The sequence below is a fragment of the Salmo salar genome, chromosome ssa26 (assembly GCF_905237065.1).
Source record: "Salmo salar chromosome ssa26, Ssal_v3.1, whole genome shotgun sequence".
NCBI lineage: Eukaryota > Metazoa > Chordata > Actinopteri > Salmoniformes > Salmonidae > Salmo > Salmo salar.
This window is the reverse complement of record NC_059467.1, coordinates 28,106,567-28,120,406: the sequence shown is the minus strand read 5'-3', so window position 1 is coordinate 28,120,406 and position 13,840 is coordinate 28,106,567. Positions and strand designations below refer to the sequence as shown.

General features: G+C 51.8%; 1 protein-coding gene across 5 annotated transcripts in view; it reads right to left on the bottom strand.

Moving 5' to 3' along the window:
- The window catches only part of LOC106587576 (adenylate cyclase type 2), an 84,920-nt gene that overhangs the window by 6,114 nt on the left and 64,966 nt on the right, over positions 1-13,840 (bottom strand). For 4 of the 5 annotated variants that reach the window (XM_014176095.2, XM_014176096.2, XM_014176098.2 and 1 more), the window contains exons 9-20: positions 13,318-13,476; positions 13,048-13,180; positions 12,757-12,945; positions 12,438-12,478; positions 11,604-11,663; positions 4,516-4,593; positions 4,153-4,219; positions 2,424-2,521; positions 2,168-2,252; positions 1,274-1,411; positions 929-1,033; positions 156-340 (exon numbers count right to left, since the gene is read on the bottom strand). In XM_014176095.2, the coding sequence (XP_014031570.1) occupies positions 156-340; positions 929-1,033; positions 1,274-1,411; positions 2,168-2,252; positions 2,424-2,521; positions 4,153-4,219; positions 4,516-4,593; positions 11,604-11,663; positions 12,438-12,478; positions 12,757-12,945; positions 13,048-13,180; positions 13,318-13,476 (1,338 nt within the window). The remainder of the gene's footprint in view (positions 1-155; positions 341-928; positions 1,034-1,273; positions 1,412-2,167; positions 2,253-2,423; positions 2,522-4,152; positions 4,220-4,515; positions 4,594-11,603; positions 11,664-12,437; positions 12,479-12,756; positions 12,946-13,047; positions 13,181-13,317; positions 13,477-13,840) is intronic. The other variant, XM_014176097.2, reaches the window with a different exon arrangement.

Sequence of the window (13,840 nt, the reverse complement as noted above, 5' to 3'; positions counted from 1 at the left end):
TCAGTAAGTGGATTGAAATTCAATTAATGAATTGAAACAACCTTCATAGAAAACAAATCAGAAATGACTTAATAATATATAAATGTTCCTGAATCACTTCTTGAATTGAAAACTGAATCTACCCCAGGCCTGGTACACAACACATGCTATAGTACCTGTTTTCATTGAGTTGGTTGTAAAGCATTTGTCCATAGCAGCTGAAGAGACCAGCCTTGGCGCTGAGGATGATGATGTAGTAGGCTGCGGAGGCCAGGGTGAGGAAGACCACTTTAACCTCAAAGCTCACCCTCAGGAACACTCCACAAGCTATGAGAGCCAGGATACAGCTGAACACAGAGTACTGAGAGAGAAATAGAGAGACACCGAGAGAGAGAAATAGAGAGACACCGAGAGAGAGAAATAGAGAGACACCGAGAGAGACAGAGAGACACCGAGAGAGACAGAGAGACACCGAGAGAGACAGACACCGAGAGAGACAGACACCGAGAGAGACAGAAGACACCGAGACAGACAGACAGACAGACAGACAGACAGACAGACAGACAGACAGACAGACAGACAGACAGACAGACAGACAGACAGACAGACAGACAGACAGACAGACAGACAGACAGACAGACAGACAGACAGACAGACAGACAGACAGACAGACAGACAGACAGACAGACAGACAGACAGACAGACAGAGAGATAATGGAGTGAGGAGACCATGAAAATCATCAATGGAAAGTGCCAGTTCTTCATTTCAATGTTTATTATTTGTAATTGATTATATTTATTTGAAATGGCTGAGTATATATTTGCAAACAACAATAAAAACACTGAAATGGAAAGTATAATTTCATAACTGTGTGTTGCAAGCGGGCCGTGCTCTATCAACTGAGCTACAGAAGACCTGTTAGTGAGGGATATTGTAGGCATCACTCACCGGCAGGTAGAACAGGCTGCCTGGATGTTGCTCACTGGAGTTGTCAGATCGAATCAGATCAGGGTTACTATTGATATCACACGGTGACTTCGTCTGGATGAAGCACTAGAGGGAACAAGAAGATTTGATTGACAATCAACCGCTAAGTGGGTCTGACTCCGAAAACAAAAAGGCTGTAAAGCATGTGTTATTGGCATGTCTGTTGATGACTTGATGTTCTTCTTACAATAAGACGCTAATGCTCTTGTTGCTATAAAAAGTTTGTAATTGCATGTACACGTGAGGGCATTCTGTTCTATGTTTAATCAGTGAGCTGTGAGATAGTGAGTTGTTGCGTTAACTTACCAGGTTGAAGACTGCTAGGATGATGATGACCGCAGTGGTGATAGTGACCAGAGGGAGGCGCACACACGGCCTCTTGACCACTGCCTCGGACACAGCAGGCAGCCACTGGCAGGACGACAACTTCTCCGGAAACAACCGCTGAGGGTGGGAGGAGTGAGGCATCCAGCCATGGGAGAGGAGGAGTGGATAGGAGGGGAAGAGGGGAAGAGATGAGTGTGTATATGGGGGGTGAAATGCATGGAAGAGACAATGTGTGACTTACTAACACAGCAGCACTGAATGTTCAGTCTATTTTCAGAAAGACAGGATAATACACTGAGTGTACAAAACATTAGGAACAACTGCTCTTTCCATGAAATAGACTGACTAAGTGAAAGCTATGATCCCTTATTGATGTCTCCTGTTAAATCCACTTTAAATCAGTGTAGATGAAGGGGAGGAGACCAGTTAAAGAAGGATTTTTAAGCCTTGAGACAATTGAGACATGGATTGTGTTTGTGTGTCATTCCGAGGGTGAACGGGCAAGACAAAAGATTTAAGTGCCTTTGAATGGGGTATTATAGTAGGAAGGTGTTCCTAATGTTTTGTACACTCGGTGTATCTCTGACTAGTGAATGTAATAACTACACTACCTGTCTGTCTGCACCATGGCATTGAGATGGTATGCACCAGCTGTCAATTGCCACATAACATCAACGTACAGCTTCACAGGAAAAGACCCGGGGATAGATGGAATAGCTTATGCATCCTAGCCAGAAAGCGTGTTTCCACTGTCACAGTAAGAAATACACACAGTACACACACACAGTACCCCACCCCCACACACAGTCAACTAAGCCTTGCCCTGTCCAGAAATAGGCCTTGTTGTGACCTAAGCCTAAAACTCCCACTGACCTGCAGGTGACCTGCGAAACAGATGCCCAGGGTCAACAGGAGGACACAGGCCAGCACTCCAAACGACATTCCCAACATTTTGGAACTGAGGGATGAAGAAGGGAAAAGATCCAACACTGAATCCCAAAAGTTCAAATATTGGTTGTCATGCCATTATTGTTTCCATGGTTTAAGAGGAACAACTATTATTACTACTGCACCAGTCAATATCGGTTGAGAAATATATTTTGTATAGCCATAAGGGAAAATCACTCACTCTTTTGTCACAAACATCTGAACCACAAAGATGCAGAAGAAGATGAAAGTGGCACAGCCAATGTAGTGCTTGAACATGGGCAGATCAATGGCTCGGTACTGGGGAGGAAAGAAGAAGTCATGTTTGAACCTCTCACAAATACTAAGAACACAGTTTTTACAGTATGTATAGTGCATTCAGAAAGTATTCAGACCCCTTGACTTTTCCCACATTTTGTTATGTTACAACGTTATTCTAAAAATAATTTTTTTTAAAACATTTCCTTATCAATCAACACACAATACCCCATAATGACAAGGCAAAAACAGGTTTTTAGAAATGTTTGCAAGTTTATTAAAAACAAAATAAAATTATGGCATTTACATAAGTATTCAGACCCTTTACTCAGTACTTTGTTGAAGCACCTTTGGCAGCGATTACAGCCTTGAGTCTTCCTGGGTATGACGCTAAAAGCTTGGCACACCTGTATTGTGGGAGTTTCTCCCATTCTTCTCTGCAGATCCTCTCAAGCACTGTCAGGTTGGATGGGGAGCGTCTCTGCACAGCTATTTTCAGGTCTCTCCAGAGATGTTTGATCGGGTTCAAGTCCATGCTCTGGCTGGGGCACTCAAGGACATTCAGAGACTTGTCCCGAAGCCACTCCTACATTGTTTTGGCTGTGTGCTTAGGGTTGTTCATCTTTTCCTTGATCCTGACTAGTCTCACAGTCCCATGCTTCACAGTGGGGATGGTGCCAGGTTTCCTCCAGACAAGACGCTTGGCATTCAGGTCAAAGAGTTCAATCTTGGTTTCATCAGACCAGAGAATCTTGTTTCTCATCATCTGTGAGTCCTTTAGGCAAACTCCAAGCGGGCTGTCATGTGCCTTTTATTGAGGAGTGGCTTCCGTCTAGCCACTCTACCATAAAGGCCTATTTGGTAGAGTGCTGCAGAGATGGTTGTCCTTGTGGAAGGTTCTCCCATCTCCACAGAGGAACTCTGGAGCTCTGTCAGAGGGACCAAGGCCCTCTGCAGCACTCTACCAAATAGGCCTTTATGGTAGAGTGGCTAGACGGAAGCCACTCCTCAATAAAAGGCACATGACAGCCCGCTTGGAGTTTGCCTTCTTGGGCGGCCAGCTCTAGGAAGAGTCTTGGTAGTTAGTAGTTACTTCTTCCATTTAAGAATGAAAGAGGCCACTGTGGTCTTGGGGACCCTCAATGCTGCAGAATTCTTTGATACCCTTCCCCAGATCTGTGCCTCTACACAATCCTGTCTCGGTGCTCCTAGGACAATTCCTTTAACCTCATGGCTTGGTTTTTGAAAGGGGTCTGAATACTTTCCGAAAGCGCTAAGAACAGGTGTGGTCTGTGTAGGCTAATCAGAGATATCAAGAGATTGAACCAAAGAAATAGATGCCGATATAACATTTAGCATGTTGTAAGGGTTAGGAACTAAAATGTCATGTATGAATGTTTTTCTTTATACTGTATCTTACATAAAGGCTCTTGACATTGCCATTGTACAGATGTACATGTTGTATATTAGGACAGTAACGCTCCAGTGTATGAAGACCATAGAGTCTGTCAATTGATAGTTAAATGTACTCATTCCAGAGACAACTGATATGTCTTTATATTGTATCTATAAGGTTCTAGAGATGTTCATTGTGGAGATGTACCTACTACAGTGTATACTAGGACAGCAATGCTCCTCTCAACGGTGTCTAGACAGCTCTGAGACAGACTCACCTGTTTCTCCAGCTCTTTCTTAGGGAACCACACAGCCAGACTGCTAATCTCAGACTTCACCCACTGCCTGGAGGTCACATGGGGAGAGAGTGTGAGGAAGAGTGTGTGAAAGAGTGAGTGGGTGTGTGTGAGTGCAAGCTTTACAACTCAATAGCTAAAATAAATGTTCAGATAGCTTTGACTCATCTTTGTCAATATTATTCACAATTGGCTAAATAAGACTTTTCTCAAGGGATATGTTGGTGGCTAGGAAGATTAGATAACATTAGATCCTTAATTCTGAGTTTAGGCTTAAACTTGTGGTCCTACCTAGTGACTATTCTCTGAATGTCTTTTGACTATTTAGTGACTATTGAGACTAACTTGTTGCTGAGCTCATCGATGGTGGTGGTCATCTCATTGTGCAGCTCCTCATCAAACTTGCTCTTCTGGGACTTGTTCCTGTAAAACACTCAAACAATAAGGAAGAGGTAGACTAGCAGACACACAGAGGCCGACAGACACACACAGAGGCCAACAGACAGATGCAGACAGACCGACCAACCGACCGACACACAGACCGACCGACACGCAGACAGACAGACAGACAGGCCGACCGCCACGCAGACAGACAGACCGACCGCCACGCAGACAGACAGACCGACTGACACGCAAACAGACAGACTGACACGCAAACAGACAGACAGACACGCAAACAGACAGATAGACACGCAGACAGACCGACTGACATGCAGACAGACAGACTGACACGCAGACAGACAGACTGGCACGCAGACAGACAAGCAGACAGACAAGCAGACAGACAGACAGACAGACAGACAGACAGACAGACAGACAGACAGACACGCAGACAGACAAGCAGACAGACCGGCTGACAGGCAGACAGACAAGCAGACAGACCGGCTGACACGCAGACAGACCAGCTGACACGCAGACAGACAAGCAGACAGACCGGCTGACACGCAGACCGGCTGACACGCAGACAGACAAGCAGACAGACCGGCTGACACGCAGACAGACAGACACGCAGACAGACAGACAGACAGACCGACTGACTGACACGCAAACAGACACGCAGACAGACACACCGACCGACACGCGACAGACACAGAGACACACCGACCGCCACGCAGACCGACCGACCGCCACGCAGACAGACAGACGCGACCGCCACGCAGACAGACAGACCGACCGCCACGCAGACAGACAGACCGACCGCCACGCAGACAGACACACCGACCGACACGCAGACAGAAACACCGACCGTCACGCAGACAGACTGACCGACACGCAGACAGACCGACCGACACGCAGACAGACCGACCGACACGCAGACAGACCGACCGACACGCAGACAGACAGACAGACTGACCGACACACAGACAGACAGACCAACCGACACGCAAACAGACAGACACGCAGACTGACCGACACACAGACAGACAGACCGACACGCAAACAGACAGACAGACAGACCGACCGATACGCAGACAGACAGACCGACACGCAGACAGACCGACCGACTGACACGCAGACAGACACGCAGACAGACAGACCGACCGACCGACACGCAGACAGACACGCAGACAGACCGACCGACACGCAGGCAGACACGCAGACAGACAGACCGACACGCAGACAGACAGACAGACAGACCGACCGACACGCAGACAGACAAACAGACAGACCGACCGACACGCAGACAGACCGACCGACACGCAGACCGACAGACCGACCGACACGCAGACCGACCGACACGCAGACAGACCGACAGACACGCAGACAGACCGACAGACCGACCGACCAACACGCAGACAGACCGACCAACACGCAGACAGAACGACCGACAGACCGACACGCGAGACAGACAGACCGACCGACACGCAGACAGACCGACCGACACGCAGACAGACAGACCGACCGACATGCAGACAGACAGACCGACCGACATGCAGACAGACAGACTGACCGACACGCAGACAGACAGACACGCAGACAGACAGACCGACCGACACGCAGACAGACAGACAGACCGACACGCAGACAGACAGACAGACAGACTGACCGACACGCAGACAGACAGACAGACTGACCGACACGCAGACAGACAGACAGACAGACACGCAGACAGACAGACAGACCGACACGCAGACAGACAGACAGACCGACCGACACGCAGACAGACAGACAGACCGACCGACACGCAGACAGACAGACCGACCGACCGACACGCAGACAGACAGACCGACCGACACGCAGACAGACCGACCGACCGACACGCAGACAGACCGACCGACCGACACGCAGACAGACCGACACGCAGACAGACCGACCGACCGACCACGCAGACAGACCGACCGACCGACACGCAGACAGACCGACCGACCGACACCCAGACAGACCGACCGACCGACGCGCAGACAGACCGACCGACCGACGCGCAGACAGACCGACCGACCGACCGACCACGCAGACAGACCGACCGACCGACACGCAGACAGACAGACCGACCGACCGACCGACACGCAGACAGACAGACCGACCGACACGCAGACAGACAGACCGACCGACACGCAGACAGACCGACCGACCGACACGCAGACAGACCGACACGCAGACAGACCGACCGACCGACACGCAGACAGACCGACCGACCGACACGCAGACAGACCGACCGACACGCAGACAGACCGACCGACCGACACGCAGACAGACCGACCGACCGACACGCAGACAGACAGACCGACCGACACGCAGACAGACAGACTGACCGACACGCAGACAGACAGACAGACCGACCGACACGCAGACAGACAGACAGACCGACACGCAGACAGACAGACCGACTGACACGCAAACAGACAGACCGACTGACACGCAAACAGACAGACTGACACGCAAACAGACAGACTGACACGCAAACAGACAGACTGACACGCAAACAGACAGACTGACACGCAAACAGACAGACAGACACGCAGACAGACCGACTGACATGCAGACAGACAGACTGACACGCAGACAGACAGACTGGCACGCAGACAGACAAGCAGACAGACAAGCAGACAGACAGACAGACAGACAGACAGACAGACACGCAGACAGACAAGCAGACAGACCGGCTGACAGGCAGACAGACAAGCAGACAGACCGGCTGACACGCAGACAGACAAGCAGACAGACCGGCTGACACGCAGACCGGCTGACACGCAGACAGACAAGCAGACAGACCGGCTGACACGCAGACAGACAGACACGCAGACAGACAGACAGACAGACCGACTGACTGACACGCAAACAGACACGCAGACAGACACACCGACCGACACGCAGACAGACACACCGACCGACACGCAGACCGACCGCCACGCAGACAGACCGACCGACCGCCACGCAGACAGACAGACCGACCGCCACGCAGACAGACAGACCGACCGCCACGCAGACAGACAGACCGACCGACACGCAGACAGACACACCGACCGACACGCAGACAGACACACCGACCGACACGCAGACAGACTGACCGACACGCAGACAGACCGACCGACACGCAGACAGACCGACCGACACGCAGACAGACCGACCGACACGCAGACAGACAGACAGACCGACCGACACACAGACAGACAGACCAACCGACACGCAAACAGACAGACCGACTGACACGCAAACAGACAGACTGACACGCAAACAGACAGACTGACACGCAAACAGACAGACTGACACGCAAACAGACAGACAGACACGCAGACAGACCGACTGACATGCAGACAGACAGACTGACACGCAGACAGACAGACTGGCACGCAGACAGACAAGCAGACAGACAAGCAGACAGACAGACAGACAGACAGACAGACAGACAGACAGACACGCAGACAGACAAGCAGACAGACCGGCTGACAGGCAGACAGACAAGCAGACAGACCGGCTGACACGCAGACAGACCGGCTGACACGCAGACAAACAAGCAGACAGACCGGCTGACACGCAGACCGGCTGACACGCAGACAGACAAGCAGACAGACCGGCTGACACGCAGACAGACAGACACGCAGACAGACAGACAGACAGACCGACTGACTGACACGCAAACAGACACGCAGACAGACACACCGACCGACACGCAGACAGACACACCGACCGACACGCAGACCGACCGCCACGCAGACAGACCGACCGACCGCCACGCAGACAGACAGACCGACCGCCACGCAGACAGACAGACCGACCGCCACGCAGACAGACAGACCGACCGCCACGCAGACAGACACACCGACCGACACGCAGACAGACACACCGACCGACACGCAGACAGACTGACCGACACGCAGACAGACCGACCGACACGCAGACAGACCGACCGACACGCAGACAGACCGACCGACACGCAGACAGACAGACAGACTGACCGACACACAGACAGACAGACCAACCGACACGCAAACAGACAGACACGCAGACTGACCGACACACAGACAGACAGACCGACACGCAAACAGACAGACAGACAGACCGACCGATACGCAGACAGACAGACCGACACGCAGACAGACCGACCGACTGACACGCAGACCGACCGACTGACACGCAGACAGACACGCAGACAGACCGACCGACACGCAGGCAGACACGCAGACAGACAGACCGACACGCAGACAGACAGACAGACAGACAGACCGACACGCAGACAGACCGACCGACACGCAGACCGACAGACCGACCGACACGCAGACCGACCGACACGCAGACAGACCGACAGACACGCAGACAGACCAACAGACCGACCGACACGCAGACAGACCGACAGACCGACCGACCAACACGCAGACAGACCGACCAACACGCAGACAGAACGACCGACAGACCGACACGCAGACAGACAGACCGACCGACACGCAGACAGACCGACCGACACGCAGACAGACAGACCGACCGACATGCAGACAGACAGACTGACCGACACGCAGACAGACAGACAGACCGACACGCAGACAGACAGACAGACAGACTGACCGACACGCAGACAGACAGACAGACTGACCGACACGCAGACAGACAGACAGACAGACCGACCGACACGCAGACAGACAGACCGACCGACACGCAGACAGACAGACAGACCGACCGACACGCAGACAGACAGACAGACCGACCGACCGACACGCAGACAGACAGACCGACCGACCGACACGCAGACAGACAGACCGACCGACACGCAGACAGACCGACCGACACGCAGACAGACCGACCGACCGACACGCAGACAGACCGACCGACCGACACGCAGACAGACCGACCGACCGACACGCAGACAGACCGACCGACCGACACGCAGACAGACAGACAGACCGACCGACACGCAGACAGACAGACTGACCGACACGCAGAAGGACAGACAGACAGACTGACCGACACGCAGACAGACAGACAGACAGACAGACCGACCGACACGCAGACAGACAGACAGACCGACCGACACGCAGACAGACAGACAGACAGACCGACACGCAGACAGACCGACCGACACGCAGACAGACAGACAGACCGACACGCAGACAGACAGACAGACCGACACGCAGACAGACAGACAGACCGACCGACACGCAGACAGACCGACCGACCGACCGACACGCAGACAGACCGACCGACCGACACGCAGACAGACCGACCGACCGACACGCAGACAGACCGACCGACCGACACGCAGACAGACAGACCGACCGACCGACACGCAGACAGACAGACAGACCGACACGCAGAAGGACAGACCGACCGACACGTAGACGGACAGACTGACCGACACGCAGACGGACAGACTGACCGACACGCAGACAGACAGACATGCAGACAGACAGACCGACCGACACGCAGACAGACAGACAGACCGACCGACACGCAGACAGACAGACAGACCGACCGACCGACACGCAGACAGACAGACAGACAGACCGACACGCAGACAGACAGACAGACCGACACGCAGACAGACAGACAGACCGACAGACAGACCGACCGACACGCAGACAGACAGACAGACCGACCGACACGCAGACAGACAGACGAACCGACCGACCGACACGCAGACAGACAGACAGACAGACCGACACGCAGACAGACAGACAGACCGACACGCAGACAGACAGACAGACCGACACGCAGACAGACAGACAGACCGACACGCAGACAGACAGACAGACCGACCGACACGCAGACAGACAGACAGACAGACCGACACGCAGACAGACAGACAGACAGACCGACCGACACGCAGACAGACAGACAGACAGACCGTCCGACACGCAGACAGACAGACAGACAGACCGTCCGACACGCAGACAGACAGACCGACCGACACGCAGAAGGACAGACCGACCGACACGCAGACAGACAGACTGACCGACACGCAGACAGACAGACCGACCGACACGCAGACAGACCGACCGACACGCAGGCAGACAGACAGACAGACCGACCGACACGCAAACAGACAGACAGACAGACAGACCGACCGACACGCAGACAGACAGACAGACAGACAGACCGACCGACACGCAGACAGACAGACCGACCGACCGACACGCAGACAGACAGACCGACCGACCGACACGCAGACAGACAGACCGACCGACCGACACGCAGACAGACAGACAGACATGCAGACAGACAGACCTACCGACCGACACGCAGACAGACAGACAGACCGACCGACACGCAGACAGACAGACCGACCGACACGCAGACAGACAGACAGACATGCAGACAGACAGACCTACCGACCGACACGCAGACAGACAGACAGACAGACAGACCGACACGCAGACAGACAGACAGACAGACAGACAGACAGACAGACAGACAGATGGATGCTGGTAAACCAGCCAAGATCATGCAGGTTATTCAGTCCCAGTGTGCTGTGCAGGGAGGCAACTGGTTTAGGCCATTCTCAGCATTAGTGGAAACAGAGAGAAGGGGGAGGTGTGTCATTCATTCTATAATGTGTGTGTGTGCAGGATGTTGTGTGTTAGTTGAACTCTGGTGACTGAACAGGAGTCTCCCAGCAGTACCCCTGCTCTGTGTCCCCTGCCCCACCAGGAAGGAAACACACACACAGACAGAGACACACAAAGACAGACACACACACAGACAGACACACACACACAAGGTATTTATAACAGCACATAACTCCAGTGGGAAAACAAAAAGACACTTTAAACACTTAGTAGAGAGTGGTTACTATGCCCTGCTTGCTTTGTAAAGGCATGGGAATCCATGTGGTGCCCTGTTATACAGAAGAGGGAGGCAGCTCTAGGCAGTATGGGGGGGTAGGGAGAAGTGTTAACCCAGAAAGAAGGGTTGGAGGTTAATGGTGCTGGTGAAACATCAAGATTCTCCTCCTCCACTCAGAAGGGAGAACTTGCGTTGTGAGCCAGGCTGGCACCACTCACTTATAGGTGCTGAGCGGAGGGGCGGGCGAGGAGAAGGGCTCCTCTACAGACTCATCAAAGCTGTCAGGGACCAACAGTGAGAGATAGACACATTCAACATGGTGACCGTTGTCGCTGTATGGGACTGTTGTGTGTTGTATGTGAGGATTCATGTGTGCTAAAACAACAAATGTCTGTCTCCATAGAATGGATCAAATATTAATAAAGCTTGTATTGTAACTGAATAAAGAAACTATTGTGTTTTTATTAAACATGACATGAAGAGGGACTGTTCCTGACCAAATGAAAGAACATAGGAAGGGCCACCAACCACATCGGAAGCAACATAGCCGGTTCCTGTTAAGTGTCCATTCACAGTATCGGTGTCCACTAGAACCACAGCCGAGACAAAAGGTCTTACGGGGCAATTTTCTTATTTCCCTGTCCTGTCTACTGCACTCACAAGTGGTTCAGCTTTTGTCAGTAATGGGGAAAAAGAGACAACCTCTAAGCCCTTTGCGACCAAACTTGATGACCTTATAAAAAGTAAATGTGTTTGTGTTTTTATATACAATACGTGTAACATTAAGTGGACTTACAAATCGCTTAACATTTACTGTACAGTGACTGATCTGTTGTTTGCATTTGGTAATTCAAAAAAAGAACTGGCTTCCTAAATACACCTCCACAACCATAAACACCCACTGTATCAACAGACTGATGCATAGCAGGAGTACTACTCCAGTAAGGAGAGTCTGACGTCACCACTCTGACATGATGCCAGTTCAGGGCTCTTGTTAACATATAAACAAATGAACTGATCCTCTCTGTGTTCTCAGACTTGGCCTTCCTTACCTCTCAGTGATCTTCGAGTGAGCTGTGCGCAGAGGGATGTCCTAGAATTTTTTTTAAAACAACTGTTGTTATACACATCGTGCGTAAAACAGCAAGAAGTAAAGTAAAGCAAGAAGTAAAGCAGCATGTATGTATATGCCAATAAATATGCCATCAACAGTCACAACAGTCTTCCACAGGAAATACTGATGCTTGTAGCAATACATTTCAACCTGTTATGCTTGATTTGATGTGTAAAGTGGACTATTTCTGTTAGAGGAAGTATGTCTGGTAATCTTTTCATCAGTTATAATGCAGTGGACCCCCAGCCGTCACTCACCTTGCAGCGTGATTTTCCATTGACCATGGTGTCCGTGGTGTACCCCTCTCTGCTCTGTAGGTGGGCGAAGGGTTTGACGGCGCCCCAGGACTCCAGGTAACGGGTCATTCTCACTGACGCCCGCATCTTCAGCCCATCATTCACACGCGGCTTGGGCATACTGCGGCTGTTCAGAGCCTGGTCCTTAGACTGATGACACACACACACGTTAACGAGGAGTACAGTCTCACATATACAGATAAGCCCCTTGTCAGGGATTCTGGAGGTAATACATTAAATGAGGTAGCTCACCCGAGGATCGATGACAAGGTATGTCTGAATGTTGAGCTCCTTCAGGTAGGCATCTCTTAGCCCACCGTTGCCCTCCTCCACCTCATAGGCCTTGTTCAGGTGCTTCAGGGTGGCCTCAGTGATGTGGACACGCCTGATCAAGACAAAGATGGGGGTTACTATTAGTAAAATGCACTTACTAGGACTAGGTTACCACTAGTAACTTAATAATGAATGCCACCATTAGGATTAAAGATTTACCATACATGGTTAACTCAACTACTAACATACCCAGGTAAGCCTCCAGACTCCATATAATTGGCCAGGGTGACGTCATGTGACCAAACGTCAAACTGCCACTTGCGGAGGCCAATCACACCGCAGAGCACGTTGCCGGAGTGCACGCCCACTCTCATGTTGATGTCCACACCTGTGGCCTCGCGCACTTGTCTGAGGGGCGGGATCAGAATCTGTCAGATGTGTGTGTGTGTGTGTGTTCATTTAGGTTTCCCTGGGATTCCTTCTTATTGCTTTGACGTCAGAGCCAGCTGAACAAATCAACTACTTCCTTGTTGTCATAACATGCGCACACATGCATACTGACGCCACACATACTCACCACATACACTGTTGCTACGGTCTATTATCTATACTGTTGCCTTGTCACTTTACCCCTCCCTATATGTACAGTACATAACTACCTTGATTACCTCGTACCCCTGCACATCGCCTCAGTACTGGTACTTCCTGTATACTTATGTTATTACCTCGTACCCCTGCACATCGCCTCAGTACTGGTACTTCCTGTATATAG